This window comes from Antechinus flavipes, chromosome 5 (assembly GCF_016432865.1).
Source record: "Antechinus flavipes isolate AdamAnt ecotype Samford, QLD, Australia chromosome 5, AdamAnt_v2, whole genome shotgun sequence".
Taxonomy (NCBI): domain Eukaryota; kingdom Metazoa; phylum Chordata; class Mammalia; order Dasyuromorphia; family Dasyuridae; genus Antechinus; species Antechinus flavipes.
Genome location: NC_067402.1, coordinates 100,824,061 through 100,840,122, shown reverse-complemented (window position 1 = coordinate 100,840,122; position 16,062 = coordinate 100,824,061). Strand labels below are relative to the sequence as shown.

General features: G+C 38.5%; 1 protein-coding gene across 1 annotated transcript; it reads left to right on the top strand.

Annotated features, from left to right (window-relative positions):
• The first annotated feature begins 3,518 nt into the window (after window positions 1-3,518).
• Window positions 3,519-15,156, top strand: LOC127538456 (putative DBH-like monooxygenase protein 2). Its single transcript, XM_051962245.1, has 13 exons — window positions 3,519-3,803; window positions 4,223-4,369; window positions 5,493-5,654; window positions 6,155-6,238; window positions 6,524-6,691; window positions 7,243-7,345; window positions 8,867-9,033; window positions 10,623-10,714; window positions 10,973-11,069; window positions 12,407-12,466; window positions 13,312-13,442; window positions 13,747-13,861; window positions 14,805-15,156. Exons 1-13 carry the CDS (start codon window positions 3,519-3,521, stop codon window positions 15,039-15,041), a joined length of 1,848 nt encoding a protein of 615 aa, XP_051818205.1. The 3' UTR covers window positions 15,042-15,156.
• The last annotated feature ends 906 nt before the right edge of the window (window positions 15,157-16,062 follow it).

The window sequence follows — 16,062 nt, the reverse complement described above, 5'->3', positions numbered from 1 at the left end:
TTCACAATACCTGTGACACCAACCTGGGGACCCCCAAATTCTATAAGAGTGTTGAGACACTCAACACTGCAACCACTTGCATTTAGCAAAGTGGTTCTGATAGGCTTAAGAGGAGACAGAAAGATAACCTAAATGATTTACTTCTTTGGGAGGAAGGGAAGGAAGAGGGAGAAAAATAACCTATAAATCTGAATCCTTGGGAAAAAATTAACAACCTATAAATCTGAATACCCTAGAGATCTGGCAGAGTGGTAATCCAAACACCTCATTTTAGAAAGCATGTTCTAGACTGTTGTATGTCATATTTTAGGACTTGAGGGTTAATATTTTTATTAAGGAATAGGAAGATTGAAATAATATCATAAAAGAGGAGTGCTTTGGAGGACAAGTGGGTGGGTTTTATTTCAGGAGGAACTTCTTTGTTTCCTTCTTAATCTCAGGTAGAGATTTTAATCACAGTGCCTTCTAGTCTGGCTTCTCCTCCCCTCTCAATACCTGTTATCTTTCTTCTCTGTTTTACTGCTTGCCAAGGTCACAACTGTCCCAGTCTACTGTTCTTTTCCTGGTCATTCTTAATAGTGTCCAGATAATACCTTCTCTTCAAAACTGATGGGGTCAGGGTCTGAAAGGCCAGGACTTTGATTTTCTAATTAATTGGAAACTCCCCTAAATTAGGATAGGTTAGGGTCCAAATTTCCTCTCTCCTCTGAGAACCTTGCTGCAAAAGAGAATCCACAGAATAAGATATCAATTCTAGAAGTGAATATCTCTTTAGATGAGAAGTTCTTAAAACTTTTTCTAACTTGTAGATTCTTTGGTAATCTGGTAAGACCTATGAACCCCTTTTCAGAATTTAAATGCAAAAAATACATTATATAGGATTAAAAAGAGAAAATGGTGAAATACAGTTGGAGGCTTTTTCCTTTTCTTATGTGTTATACTGTATTTATCCATTTATTCCCTCTATTCTAACATATGGAACTTTGGGAGACCCATTTATTTTCTTTCTTTTTTTTAAATTAAAGCTTTTTATTTTCAAAATATATGCATTGATATTTTCAACATTCACCTTTGTAAAACCTTGTGTTCTAAAATTTCCCCCCACCTCCTCCCCTAGAGGGCAAGTAATCCAATGTATGTTAAACATGTGCAATTCTTCTATACATATTTCCACAATTATCATGCTGAACAAGAAAAATCAGATCAAAAAGGAAAAAATAAGAAAACAAAATGCAAGCAAACAACAAAAAAGTGAAAATATGTTGTTATCTACACTCAGTCACCCCAGTCCTCTCTCTGAGTGTAGATGGAGAAGCATCCATTTCTAAGCATTTATGACCGGTGAAAATATTTCTAATTTTGCTGAAAAGGAGATGAAAGAATTTAGTGTTCTCTTAATAAAGATGAGTTGAAATATAAAACACAAAGAGTTATATAGATACAACCTTCAAAAAAAATCTCTCCTTTTTTTTGGCCTTTATTCCCTCTAAGAGCATTTCTGGAATTCTATCTTGTTCTAAGGCAAGTACTTGAATCCCTGTTTATAGAAGCTATGGGGACTTTCTTTTGTGATTGGTGGGGTAGATCAACTTCAAATGTGAGTATTGTCTATGAGATAACAAGGAGGAACAAGTCTTGCTTAGAGTTTTAACCAAGCTGGGAAGATCACAATTATTATTCTCTATTATTAATCTCTTAGAAAACCTTAGAAAAGATCTGGGCAGAAACCTGAGCAGAGAGGGAAATTATGGAGAATAATCCCCAAACCTCTTAGGGGGATGGCAGAGGAGAAGCCCAGCAAAAAAGAGTTTTGCTTCTAACCTATGTTCTATAAGAACCTTTGATGCTTACTGTCTCTGTGATATTGAACAAATAATATACCCCTACTCCTTGATCTCAGTTTATTCATCTGTAAAATGAGTTAGACTACATAGTCCCTGAAGTTCTTTGAAGCTTTAGATTCATGATCTCATATCTTTGGTGAATTAAATAGTAGACACTTTCTGTTGTTAGAATATTAAACTCTTCCATTCGATTGTGAGTATCTGTTTGTTTAAAGCTTGGGGAAAAGCTAGGGACTGAAGCAAGGTTTAAATGGTATGGAGAATCCTTTAGTGTCCTGCCAAAATTTTAATCTTAACTTAGAATTTTATTTTTAATTCAATAGTATTTTATTTTTTCCATTTACATGTAAAGATGATTTTCAACATTTATGTTTGTAAGATTTTGAAATTTGAAATTGAAAAATTTCCAAATGTTTTTCTCTCCCCTCTATACCTCCCCCGCAATCTGATGAAGGTAATACATATACAATCCTTTTAAACATATTTCTGTATTAGTCTTGTTATGAAAGAAAAATCCAAATAAAAGGGGAGAACCATGAGAAAGAAAAAGTTAACCCCCAAAAGATAAAAATATTAGCTTAGGGTTTTAATGAGCTACTTAGAACATGGACAAGTTAAACAAGGTGCTCAGGGTAACCCAACTAATGCTAGAAGGTTAATGCTTCCTGACTTTGGGGTTGGTTCCTTCTCCACTGTTTCACATTACCTCTCTAGAGAGAATCAAAAAATTTTAGGATTAAAAGGGATCATTAGAAATAATCTAATACAAGTTCATGCTCAGTATAGAAAATTTAATCTCCTTTTAGATATGTCTGATAAAAGGTTGCATTGGTTCTGCTGAAACATTTCCAGTAATGGGGAATTATTTTTCAAGGAATACTCAGGAAGTTTTTCCTACTACTGAACTGAAATTTGTCTTTCTGCTTCTTCCAACTCATGAATCTTAGTTGCCTTCTAACATTCCACAATATTTTAGAAAAGTTGAAAGGACTTCAGAGGTCATCTGAAGATGATTAGAATTAATCTAATCCTCTCCCACATCAGTCCTTTAAATATTTGATGACAAATGTTATCCCTTAAGTCTTCTCTCTTTCAGGGTAAATATCTAGAGTTTCTTTAATTGTGCCTCATATCATATGGTTTATTGTAAGGATTAAATAGGAAGGTGGTTGAATGAGTGGAGACAAGAAGATTATCCCTTGGACAGCACAACTTGAGCTCTTAGAGTCAAAATACTTGAATTTTAATCCTATTGAGGCTACCTTTGGGACTTTGGACAAATCACTTTCTCCTGGGAGCAAAATCAAAGTACTAAAAGCCGGGGGTGCTTCCCTAGACCTGAATTCAGATACAAAAAAGGGGATGCTAATGCCTCTTTTCTGTCCTTCCTGGCAGTGAATGAAGCAGGTGAGCTGTGGGTTCTCAGATGGGAGGTAAAATAGCCCAATCTCAAAATCAGATTCTTCATCTGCAAAATGATGGGGTTGGACTAGATTATCTCTACTGTTCTTTCTCTTCTAAATCCCTTTATCCTTCTCTGCTCGGATGAAAGATATGGCACTTTTCTTGCCCATTTTTGCCTCTTGGTGACTTGATGCTTATCTCTGGTCCTTACAAAAAGGAAGCTCTGCTAACCCTTAAGGCTGATGACAGATGCTCCAGTCTCTAGGAGACATGAGCTGTGCCTTTTTCTCAAGGCTATTAATGTTGGTCTTGGCTACCCCAGCTTTCAGTGTCATCTCTGGCCCTAAAGCCTCTCTGCGTTTCTCCAGATTCTTGGATCCTTCCAATCTGATGTACCTACTCTGGGACTTTGATATTAAGGCTGAAATGATCACTTTTGAGTTACGGGTGCAGACAACTGGCTGGGTGGGTCTCGGTATCACTAACCGCTACACCAATGTGGGGGCTGATCTAGTGGTCGGGGGAGTCTTACCTGAAGGCAACATATACTTTTCCGTGAGTATGCAGACGTTCTTGGGTCTCCCAAGTCTAAATACAATGCTCTGCACAATCCCACACAAATTCTTTCCCCTCTGCCCCCTCTTTCCTTTTCTTTGCATGTCACGGTGTGTCATCTCTATGGATATGTCATGTATCTTTCAATCCAATCCATCTCTCCTCCCCTTTTAGCTGCTTTTCCCTATCCTAATTCCACTTGCTTTGACATTTCCACTTTCATGATCTGTCTCACTTCCTTTTTCATACTTTCTTCTTTGCTGTCTTCTTATAGCACCTCCCTTCCTTGATTTAAAAATCCCAACTCCCATACTTTCTCTTGGTCTCACCGTAAGAGACAAAGTCCTGGACTGGAAAGAGTCATGAGCCTGGCTTAAGTGAACCCCCTTTCTTCCTCTTCCTGGCTCTCCCTACGGTAGGACCACCATGTTGTGGATGATGACACCTTGGAGGAAGATGGGAGCCAGGACGCCAAGCTGCTTTCTCTGACTCAGGATGCTGCCTACACCACCATGCGCTTCTCTCGGCCCTTCCGCTCTTGTGACCCTCATGACCGGGACATTTTGGTAATGGAGAGGAATAGGAAGGGAAGAATGGTGAGGGAGGTGGGAGTAGGGGAAGGATAAATCCACCTTAAGCTAATTAATTTACTCCACACTCTACTAATTCCCAAACTGGGACATCTGAGAGACTTTTAGAGAGTGTGGATTCAGAAGTTTTCCTAAGCCTGGAGTTTCCATTTGGTGTGTTTGAGTGAGAATGTCTATAGGCTTGTTTTGTGTCTGTGGAGTCATTTTTCAGTTTCTTGCAACTCTTCATAACTCCATTTGACATTTTCTTGGCAAGGAGACTGGAGGGGTTTGCCATTTCCTTCTCCTGCTCCTTTTACAGATGAGGAAACCGAGGCAAACAGGATTAAGTGACTTGCTCAGGGTCACACAGCAAGTCTGAGGCCAAATTTGAACGCAGAAAGGGGAGTCTTTCTGGTGTGAGACCTAGTGTGCCCCAACCTGTAGATGTGCATAAGTGAATGCAAATATATGCCTTCATATGTAGGGCAGTGGTATGTATACATGAATATGTGCACATCTTAGAGTCCTGTGTTTTTAGATTTATACATTGGTGTGTGTTTGTATAAGTGCACATGAGTAAGTGTGACTGTGTATGCAAATTGGGATGGATACATAACTTTATATGTTTAATTTTGTATGGCTGGAGTTAGTAGGTTCTACGTACATGGGGATAGTATGTTTGAGTGTGTCTATATATATATACATATATATATATATACATATACACACATACTACTTATGTATGTATATATGTGTGTATGTATGTATATATGTGTAGCGGTAGCTAAGTGATGTGGTGGATAGAATGCTGGGCCTGGAGTCAGGAAGAACTAAGTTCAAATCCAGCCTGTGTGACCCTGGCAAAGACACTCAACCCTTTTTGACTCAAATTTTTCATCTATAAAAATAAGCTGGAGAGGGAAATGGAAGACTACTTCAGGTCTTTGCCAAAAAAAAAAAAACCCATACTTTATATGCTATGTATATATGTGTGTGTGTGTGTGTGTGTGTGTGTGTGTGTGTGTGTGTGTATTTGAAGGTGTATAAAGGTGAATGTAAATGTATGTATACATGGGAGTAAGTTAATTTAACCCTTCTTGATCTCCTCTACTCCTAGGATGAAACTAATCGGGTCCTGGCAGCCTATGGGTTGGATGACACAATACGACTAGAAAGGAATAGGACCTTTGTCAAGTCTATCTATCTGCTACAAATTATTCACCCTGATGATCTCACAACTCCAGGAATTACCATCATACATGATTTAGAGATCCGTGATGTGAGACCCCCTCGCTCTTGTTTTTTAGTTATCACCTAGTTTCTCCCAACCATTAGGTCTTTAGCTACTAGTCTTTCAGTCCATTAGTCTCATAGTCCCTTCTTTTTCTAATCCTCAGCTTTCTTACCATTGGGCCTCCAATGCCCAAATTTAAAAAATTCTCCTGGCTGTTTGCTTGATACCCTACAAAACTATAATTCCCTCTTTTATCCTTGGTTCTCTGGACCTCACAAGACCACTTTTCTAAAACCTAAATGTGGAGTAGGTATGAGAACATATGGGATAGGAGGGTCAGGTATTGCAATTCAGGGATTCTCTCTGTCTTTAAGAGACTCAGGCAGAGATGAGGCAGCTTGGAGAAGCTGGCTCTCCTCCATCCTCAGATGCCATTTCTTTCTTTATCTTACCCCAGTTGACTTGCTCCACTAATTCCTGTTACTGACTTCCAAACTTGCTATCAAGCACAAGGCTCATCTGCCTTCTCTATGCCTTCCTTACAGTTTCTTATCCCAGAAGATGACACAACCTATATCTGCACCTTTCTTCCTCTGCCCATCGTCAAGAAGAAGCATCACATCTACAAGGTGTGGCTGAGAGTCAGAACCGTGGGCAGGGAGGGGGCAGTTTGGGCTCTAAGCCATGCAAAGAGGCAATGTCCAATGAAATGGTATTATTTGGGGACAAGGGTATTAGGTAGGATCTTTTTTCATTTCAAAAGTCTGAGAGGAAGAATGAGAAGATACTTTCTCCTGGAAAAGGATAGCTCTTTTATTTTATTTTATTTTTTGGTGACTTGGTGTGGAAAGGTGGTAAAGAGAAGAGCTAACATACATCAACTATTTCTTCCTTTCTTTCTTCACTGATTCTAGTTTGAGGGGAAAATAACTCCCCACAATGAGACAATGGTGCATCACATTCTGGTTTACGCTTGTGGCAATTCCAGTTCCCTCCCTACCGGTCTAAATGATTGCTATGGTGGTGACCCTGCCTTCTCCCTCTGCTCCCAGGTCATCATAGGCTGGGCTGTTGGTGGCAATGTAAGTCCAAGGACAGGGCATAGAGCAAACAAGTCATGGGAGGTTGCTCGTTTGGGCTTTGGAAGGCCAATAGCAAGAAAACTGAGCTTTGGAAAAGACATGGGCTAACAGATTGGTAGCTGAAGGCCTTGTGATTGGGAGGAATGAGTTGATAAATGTCTGTAGAACAGGACATGAGGGTTTATAGGCTGGGACATAAAGGTGTAAGACCTTAGGGATGAGCAATTGATGGTGTCACATTGGTAGACAAAGGAATGGAAGGATTGGATGCCCAAAAAATTGAGGAACCCAATGACTTGATAACCAGTCAAATCATTAAGTTCTGAGAACTCCTTTATGATGTTCCCTAGCCTATTCCATGTGTCTACATATCTATTTGGGCTTTAAAGAACTGGATAGAGGATCTTTCTATCTTTGCCCTAGTCTACTGGATAAGGTCAAAACTTTGAGGGATTAAATGCTGGGCCATGTTTAATACATCCACCTCTGGAGGAAAACCAAAGAATCATTTTTTTTCTCCTTTTTTGTCTAACCATTGTCCTACATTAAAGATATATCAGTTCCCTGATGATGTGGGTTTCTCCTTGGGGACTGCTTTGGACCCTCAATGGATCCGGCTAGAGGTTCACTACAGCAATTTCAATGGTCTGACAGGTAAGAGGATAGGGTTGGGTGAATTGGGATACAGGTTGTGTATTTAAGAAGCAAAGTCATAATGAGGGATTTTATGTGGAGCTAGGGAAGGATGGAGAAATAGACCATAGCTATAGTTACAGTCATAATTTTTACTTTGAAACTTGAAGGGACCACTGGGGCTATCTTGTTCTATCTTCATTTTACGGATGAGAAAACTAAAGCCTACAGAAGAAATGGCTTATAATTAGTAGTTGTTAAAATCAACCTGAGACTCTTTGCCTCAAGTTTCAGTGAGATTTTTTATAGTTTGTTTGTTTTTACTCCTTCTTACCTTTTCTTCTCACTCTTTGGAATAGACAAACAGAATGTCAGGTATACCCCAACTGGAAGGCTTCTGCTTTTATAGTTGGTTAAATCTATAACCATCTCATTTTGTCTTAGTTGTACAACATCAATGATATAGTATAGATAGTGCTGGAATTAGAGATTAGGAGATTTGGGTTGTATAGTCAGATCTTATCACTATCGGTGTATTCTTGACATGTCATTTCCCTTAAAATCTAGGTTTATATTTCCTTATCTGCAGCATCAAGGGTAGTTATATCAAATTATTCCCAAGTTCTCTTTCAGATTGAAGCTCTTACCTCTTTCTAAATATCTCTTCAATAATATTATCAGCCCTATAGCACTCAGCTAATTGGTTAGGGTATCAGATCAATTTTACTATGGAGTGAGGGTTCTAAAGAAATAATTAACTATATTCAGGGAGGCTAATTATGGGTACATAATGTGTTTCAGCCAGTCTCATTCAACCCATACAGAGATATAACTAGAATGAGGTAATCTGGAATTTGGCCCAAGATATCAATATTTAGTGGATATAAAAATGCAATATTTATACTTCTTGGATTGAGTAGAAACAACTAACTATATGAACTAGTTAGAAAGAAAGCAATTAATTAAAACAATAAGATGCTAGGTCATTGTTTAAAACACCTATCTTTAGGTCACTATAGTAATTCCCTCTCTTATTCCCACCTCCTGTATTTCCCCCGTTTATTATTATTATTGTTGTTTTAATGACATCTTGTAGTATTTTCTTATAATAAACTATAAAGTTGATTTTATTTTTGATACTCCTTGCCGCAGAAGCCAGAACTACTAGTGTGTCTATACATGTGAGATCACCATTATAACAAAGGAATTTCCTTTGGAAATTAGATATTATGAGCTAATTTCCCTTCTAGTTCATTTATTTTTCTCACATGAGAAATTTGGCTTTTACAATGCTTCTATTTCTGGTCAAAATGAGAGTATTTTTTCTCTAGATTACTAGTTACTATTGGAGCAGCAAATTTTGCCTTTTATCATTACTGTCTCTTCTTCTGATTCAGGTATATGTTTGTCCCTCTAATCGTACTTTGTTCTAGAGAGTTAGAAATCTATTAAAAAGATGGAGAAAGTCTCAAGCACTAGAAGCCTCTAGTGTTGGTCTTCTTCTTGAGTGTTCTATTAATCAACCATTTTTCTCCTGCATAGGTGTCTATGACTCTTCTGGCATCCGTCTCTATTACACCCCTGAACTTCGTCGCTATGACGTTGGTGTTCTTCAACTTGGTTTCTTCACTTTTCCCATACACTTCATCCCCCCAGGAGCCCAGAATTTTCGCTCCTATGGTCTTTGCAAAACAGGCCAGTTTGAAGAGGTGAGCATGGAGATCTTCTATTTCTGCTGGTCTCCTGTTCATGTCATCAATTGGGGGTGTTTATGAACTAATCCCTCTGTCTGGTCCTTGGTCGTCCCCACTGACTGAGATGAAGAGGTAGGATACACAAATATTACTGTATCAGGTCAAACTTCTAGTTTCTTCAGCTTAATAGTCAATTTCCAAGAAATTGACACCTCAAGAAACATCTTCTGAAAGGAAATGAATTTCTTTTCTAACATCAATCTTTAGTAGAAAGAATATTGGATTTATGGTCAGAAAACCTGAATTTAAATGATGGCTTAATCAATTATATATTGTGTGTCTTCGGGCCAACATCCCCCCCCCCCACTTTATCCCTTGGAACCCTATTTTCTGTTTTGAAAGGTAGGAATGATAGTATTCACAAAACCTATTTCAGATTTTTGAGATGTTGAACAGTGTTTAGTAAATTGTAGAACACTATGTTTTAAACTCTAGTTATTACTGTTGCTATATCCCAGTTTCCCTTGGCATTATAGTCTTGTCATTCCCTAGCTGTCCAAGCAATATTTCTCTGAGTAATATTTACTTTGTTGTCTTATTCTGTATGTCCAGACACATGTCCAATATCTATCTTTTTGTTCAGCCATTTCAGTCACATCCAACTCTTTGTGACCCCATTTGGTGTTTTTGTTTTTGTTTTTGGCAAAGACATTGGAGAAGTCTGCCATTTCTTTCTCCAACTCATTTTACAGATGAGGAAACTTAGGCAAACAGGATTAAGTGAATTGGCCAGAATAATATAGCTAGTAAGTGTCTGAGACCAAATTTGAATCCCAAAAGGTGAATCATCCTATCTTTAGGTCCAGAAGTCTATCCTCTGTGCCACCTAGCTGCCTATGTATTTTTTCCTATGTCTATGAATTTATCTGTGATTCTATCTATGCTTGATAAATACATGTTCATCTCTAGATTGCTTAGTACATAAGAGTTATTCTTGGAGCCAGGAAGACCTGGGTTCAAAGTTACCAAAGGGAAGTGGAGAGTTTGGGATATGTATATACTTTTTGAGATGATATCATTGATAAGAAAAGAGGTTTCTTGTGTTGTAGATAGCGTCAAAGTTGGGAATGTGTTACATATATTGATTACTTGATCCTAGCCAAGTTGCTTAACCTCTAAACGCTTTAGGAAACTCTCTTAGACCAGGGATTCTAGGCCTGAGATTTGCAGACTCCTGGCCTATGTGGATAAATTTCAGGAAGTCTGTGAAATTGCATGCAGAAAAAAAATTATTTCAATATAATTGGTTTCCTTTATAATCCTGTGTATTTTATTTTATGCATTTAGAAACAGAAAGGTTGTATAGATTTCAATAGACTGCCCAAAGAGTCCATGGTAAGCATTTATCATATGCTGGGCACTGGGGATACAAAGAAAAGAAAGTGAAATGCCCTGTGCTCAGAGTTCCCATTCTAATGGGGAAGACAGGATGTGAACAAGATATACATATGATGTATACAGAAGAGATAGAAGTTTGTCTCCAATGCTTAGGGACTAGTAGAACAATATCTTCTCAAAGACTCCTGCCTTTTCCTGTGTCACAGATGAATGGGGAGCCAATTCCTGACCTACGGGTCCAGGGCTACATGCTTCACACTCACCTGTCAGGGAGACGTATCAAGGCCGTGCAGTATAGGTGAGAAAGGAATGAAATGGAAGCATACTTTGGTTCGGGTACTAGAGGGGAGGCTCCCCAACTGTCCCACCCCCTTTACTCTGTTGAAAAGTGATTACAATTCCCTCTCAACCCTTCTCTCTGCCCACCTCCTTTATTTCCCCTGTTTATTAATCTTTCCCCTGCCCCTTTGCTGAGCACTGTGTGAAAGGAGACAGAGTGAAAAAAAATCAGTCCCTGCCCAGGAAAATTCCCAGGGTGACATACCTCCTGCCCCAGGAACGGCTCCCAGCTGCGGATAATCTGCAAGGACGATGCCTATGACTTCAACCTGCAAGAGGTCCGAGATCTGAAGGAGGAGGTTGTGATCAAGATGGTAGGTTCCTCCAGAACATTATTCAACAAGTACTTGTTAAATGTGTGTGTGTGAGCCAGATATTGTTCTGGGGGCACAAAGAGAGAAGTCAAATACTCCTTGCACTCAAAGCCATTATGCTCTATCAGAAAAGACTTGCATGCACATATGTATGTGTATTTGTGTGTATATTATATATATATATATATGTACATATATATATATGTGTGTGTGTGTGTGTGTGTGTGTATATGGAGAGAGAGAGAGAGAGAGAGAGAGAGAGAGAGAGAGAGAGAGAGAAATATAGACAGAGACAGAGAGAGAGATAAGAGACAGAGACAGAGACAGAGAGATGGAGGAAGGGAGAGAAAGAGACAAAATGGTGAGTAGATGGTTCAGTGGGTAGAATACTGAGCCTAGAGTCAGAAAGATCTGAGTTGAAATCTGACCTCAGACACTAATTAGTTGCATGACTCTGAGCAAGTCACTTACACTCTATTTGCCTTAATCCATTGGAGAGGAAATGCTAAACCACTTCAGTATCTTTGCCAAGAAAACCTTATGCACAGAATAGTTCATGGAATCACAAAAAGTCGGACACTAGTGAATGGATGAACAGTAACAATATGTTTAGGTATTTACAAATATTAATCAAAAAAGATAATTGTGTCATACTGGATAGAAATCTAGCTCTGAGACCTTGGGCAAATTATTTAACCTTTCAGTGTTTCATTTTTAAGAGAAATAAAGAAGATACTTGTCTGTATTGGTAGGAGAATTTTCTAACCTGGAAATTCCCATATCAAAGAAATGATAGATAGAAATGATAGAAAGAGTCTCTCTCTTTCCATCCATCTATTTGTCTATCTCTCTCTCTCTCTCTCTCTCTGATTTGTGTGTGTATTCATTCATTTAATTTCATTGTGATGGGGGAGAGAACACTTGCAGTTGGGATGAATCAAGAGAGATAATGAAGGTAGGTTTTTGTTTTAAGTTTTGAAGTGGAGTTGAAGAAAAATAGAAATTCTAAGAGGCAGCAATGAGGAAGTAAGACATTCTAGGCATCAGGAAGAACCATCCTCCCATGTAAGGCAAAGGGCACATGGATGGGTGATCACTGTGGTCCTACCTATGTGTATACCCACACACATACATACAAACACACATACAAATCCATGATGCCTCAAGTCCAGGTTCTGATAAATTCATGACCTCTTCATTGTCTTATTTCTCTGGGGCTGATGTGACTGTGTCCTTGGGTGGTCAATGATGGGCAAGATAACCTCTCAGAATCCCTTCTTGCCCTTTGATTTTTTGACCTGATTTTAACTTGATATTGATGCTTTGCTTTTGGTTAGGGAGATGAGCTGCTGGTGGAATGTGACTACCAGACCCTGGATCGTACCATGCTGACTTTTGTAAGTATTTAGGTCATCTCCTTTTCCCTATTATTCCTCCCTTCACTTGGTACATGAACTCTAGTGGAGTTCATAGTCATTCCAAAAAACAAAATCAACTTCCATGTTAAATTCAGATAGCTCTCAACTCAGTGCACTATAAAATAGTCAAAGACAATGAAAGCAACCACAACAACAACAAAAGGGCCCAAGTCGGGAAAACATGAGTTTAAATTTGGCCTCAGATACATACTATGATAACCCCGTAAATCACTTTACCTCTGTTTTGACTTAAGTTTCCTTATTTGTAAAATGGAGATAAAAATACCATTTACCTAACCAGGTTGTTGGGGGAATCAATGATATACTATTTGTAAAGTGCTTAGCATAATGCTGATAGTATAATAGGTTCTTAATAAATGTTTATTCCTCTCCCCCTTCCACTAGAAGGTCATTTCAATAGCATTGTGAAATGAATGAAATCAGAAGCTGAATCTTCTTTGTAAGGTTTGGGATTTAATGTATTTTAAAAGATAGTAGACACAGTATTTGAATTATATGATGGGTTTAGATTATCCTTGCCATTGTTTCCTAGCTCTCTCATGCATAATCAAGGATTGAATGTATCTTTGTTTTCCATCCACAAGTCCACGTGAGTCCCCATATGACTTCAGCCTAGTGGTCCAGACCTGTACTCAACAGGCATGAATCCAAAGTTGTCATTGAAGATAAGTGTTCTATGCTTATCATAGCCTTGAGAACCTGACATCCTAAGAGTCGATGGGGAGTGAAGACTGGCCATTATCCTTAATTCACAGGCAAACTGTAGACCTTTCTCCCATTGCTTGCTTTCTTTTCTTTCCTAGGGTGGCCCAAGCACTTTAAATGAAATGTGTTTGATCTTCCTTTTCTATTATCCTCGAAACAACATTTCCAGCTGCATGGGCATGCCAGATATAATGCATGTTGTACGGGAGTTGGGTCAGGACCCTGCAGAGTGAGTTGGGGGCAGCCTCAGATCTGATGAATAGAGGGTGAGAGGAAAATGGAGGCACTGGGAGCAAGGGGATGCAAAGCATGATCCTTTTTAATTGTCCATTTCTTTTCTTTTATGTCCTCGGGATCCCCTTCTTTTTCCCTTGCACTTGTTTTTTTCCACTAATTTATTTTTCATTAATCTTAATATTTCCCCTCCCTCTTTCTCTTTTCCTCTACACTCTTCTTTGTCTCATTGTCTGTGTCTGTCTGTCTGTCCCTCTCTCCTTCTCCTATTTCTTTCCCATTCTTTTTCATTTCCACAGTAACATGGAAGCAATGGTGATGTTGAATGATATTGAGTGGAACAATGAGAGTATCCAGAAGGCAGAAGAAGTCTGCAGAGATTCAGAACAGGTGGTAATCATAAAGAGTGTGAATGTAAGTAGATGCAATCCCTCTTCAGAAGCATGGGGTGTGTGCGTGTGTGTGTGTGTGTGTGTGTGTGTGTGTGTGTGTGTGTGTGTGTGTATGAGAGAGAAGGTGGGGATGGAGGTTGAGGGGGGCTGATCACATTGAAATTTGGAAAGAATGGAAGAGGGCCATAGGGTTCTAATCCTTACATATACCACAAGCCAGAACATTTCTCAAATATAATGTTTCTCTGGGAATTCTAGGAGATTTGAGAGGGTATCTTTTCATTCTTTATCCTGCCTTTCTTGAGTATCATATTCACTCTATCCAACCTGATCCTTCCTTCCTTAAACACTGGGAATATGATTCTCTGTTCTAAGATTTGGGTAAACTTTGGATGGAACGTAGCATGGGGAAATGGCCTCATAGGAATCCATGGGAGAATTTTGGGCCAGAAAACATGTGGCATTGTGTTTAAAAAGTATGAAATGCCACATGGCTTATTTTTTTTTTCAACTTCCTGCTTTTTGAAGAGAAGTAATTGTCACTGTCCATAGATAGTGTGATCCCTTCTAACTCATAGATTGTGACTTTTTTTTAAGATATGCTGATAGGAGGTAGAGAGTTGATTGGTTTTTGGTGGAATGGGAGATATAGAAATAACACATTGCAATCTCAAAATCCCTAGTGAGTATTATTTAGACTTCTGGGGTTTATAAAATGCTTCACATTGTCACAATAATCCTGTGAAGTAGGTGCTTTATTTGTCTCTTTCCAGATAAAGAGATCAATGCTTAAAGTTAAGGGATTTGGGTCATACAACAAGTAAATGTTTGAAGTGGAATTTGAATTTAGGTCTTCCTAATCCTAATATCTTACTTCCTAGCTATGATGACTGTCAAGGCTAGCAAATAAAAGTGGGCATATTAAAGAAGGGGAAGCTGAGCCCCTTGCTACCCTTTGTTCACAGGAAGTGGTGAGAAATGAAACTGGCTGGATTCCCTCCATCATATCTCCACCTCGGGGTCCTTGTTTGGAATCTTCAGGAGGCAAAGTGGAGTCCCAGGACAATTTAAGTTTCCGAAGTATCTCCAAAATTCCTTCAGACTCTAGTCCTTCCAGCCCCATTCACCAGTTCTTCTCTTCTGTACTTGTGGTAACATCGACTTTGTTTGGGATCCTCACTGGTTTCCTTGGTGAGATCTGAGCTTCAGGATCACATCCTACCCCCACCTCTCTATACTTGTGATTTTCTTTTATGCCATCCCCAAACCTGTCAATTTTTGGCTCTTGATCCATTACCTCTCTTTGCAAAACCTTCTAGGCACCCTTTCAGCTAGGTAATTTTTTGAGCATATTTTACTATTCCTGGTATTCTTTTACCCAGGAAAGCAATACTGTTTTCTAAGTGAATCCACTGATAATTTAATTTTTTCTCCATAGATATTTCTAAACTATTGAATTTAATAATAATAATAATTGTTACCTTATATAGTATGTTATAGTTTGTCACAATTCCACATGTCCAAAATGAAAATCATTATTTTTCCCTTTCTGTCCTTCCTCCTATAATCTATCTTTCTTCCAAATTTCTCTATTTTTGTTGTAGTGGTTATCATCTGTAGTATTTAGTCTTGGAGACATTCTTGATTCTTTCTCTTTCCTTCATATATAATCAGTTACCAAATTTTGTTAATTCTAACTTTACAGTCTCTTTTATATCCAATCTCCCTTCTCTCTAAACACATATCTATTATACAAAATGCAATTCCTCATCATCTCTCTCTTGAACTATAGCAATAGTCTTTTATGTTGTCTCTCCACTTCCATTCTTTCCCTGTCTAATCCATTTTCCACATACTTGCCAAATTCCCATCTCTAAACACATAAATGGTCATGAAATTACTCAAAAATCTTCAGTGCTTCCCTATTCCTTCTAGAAGAAAAACTAACTTCTTAGCCTAATATTTAAAGGACTGCACAGTCTGATTCCTACATACCTTTCTTATTTCTGAAATCTGAGACTCAAACTCATTTGTACAACATTATCCACATTGGTAGAGAATGATCACTCCCTGCCCCATAATTGTGTGAGAAGCTGGTTTGGGAAGACTTTGGGAGTTAGAGAGATACTATGTCTTTTGGCTTTGGGCTTTAAGGGATGACTCATAATGTTCCAACTTTTCTTCAGTAGAGATACTTGAAGGAATGACATACTCTGGAAAGAA

Excerpts from the sequence above, each read along its gene's own strand:
- LOC127538456 (XM_051962245.1), top strand. The coding sequence starts at position 3,519 with ATGAGCTGTGCCTTTTTCTCAAGGCTATTAATGTTGGTCTTGGCTACC. Across the intron at positions 6,239-6,523 it reads AGAAGCATCACATCTACAAG|TTTGAGGGGAAAATAACTCC; the intron begins GTGTGGCTGAGA and ends CACTGATTCTAG. Across the intron at positions 13,862-14,804 it reads TAATCATAAAGAGTGTGAAT|GAAGTGGTGAGAAATGAAAC; the intron begins GTAAGTAGATGC and ends CTTTGTTCACAG.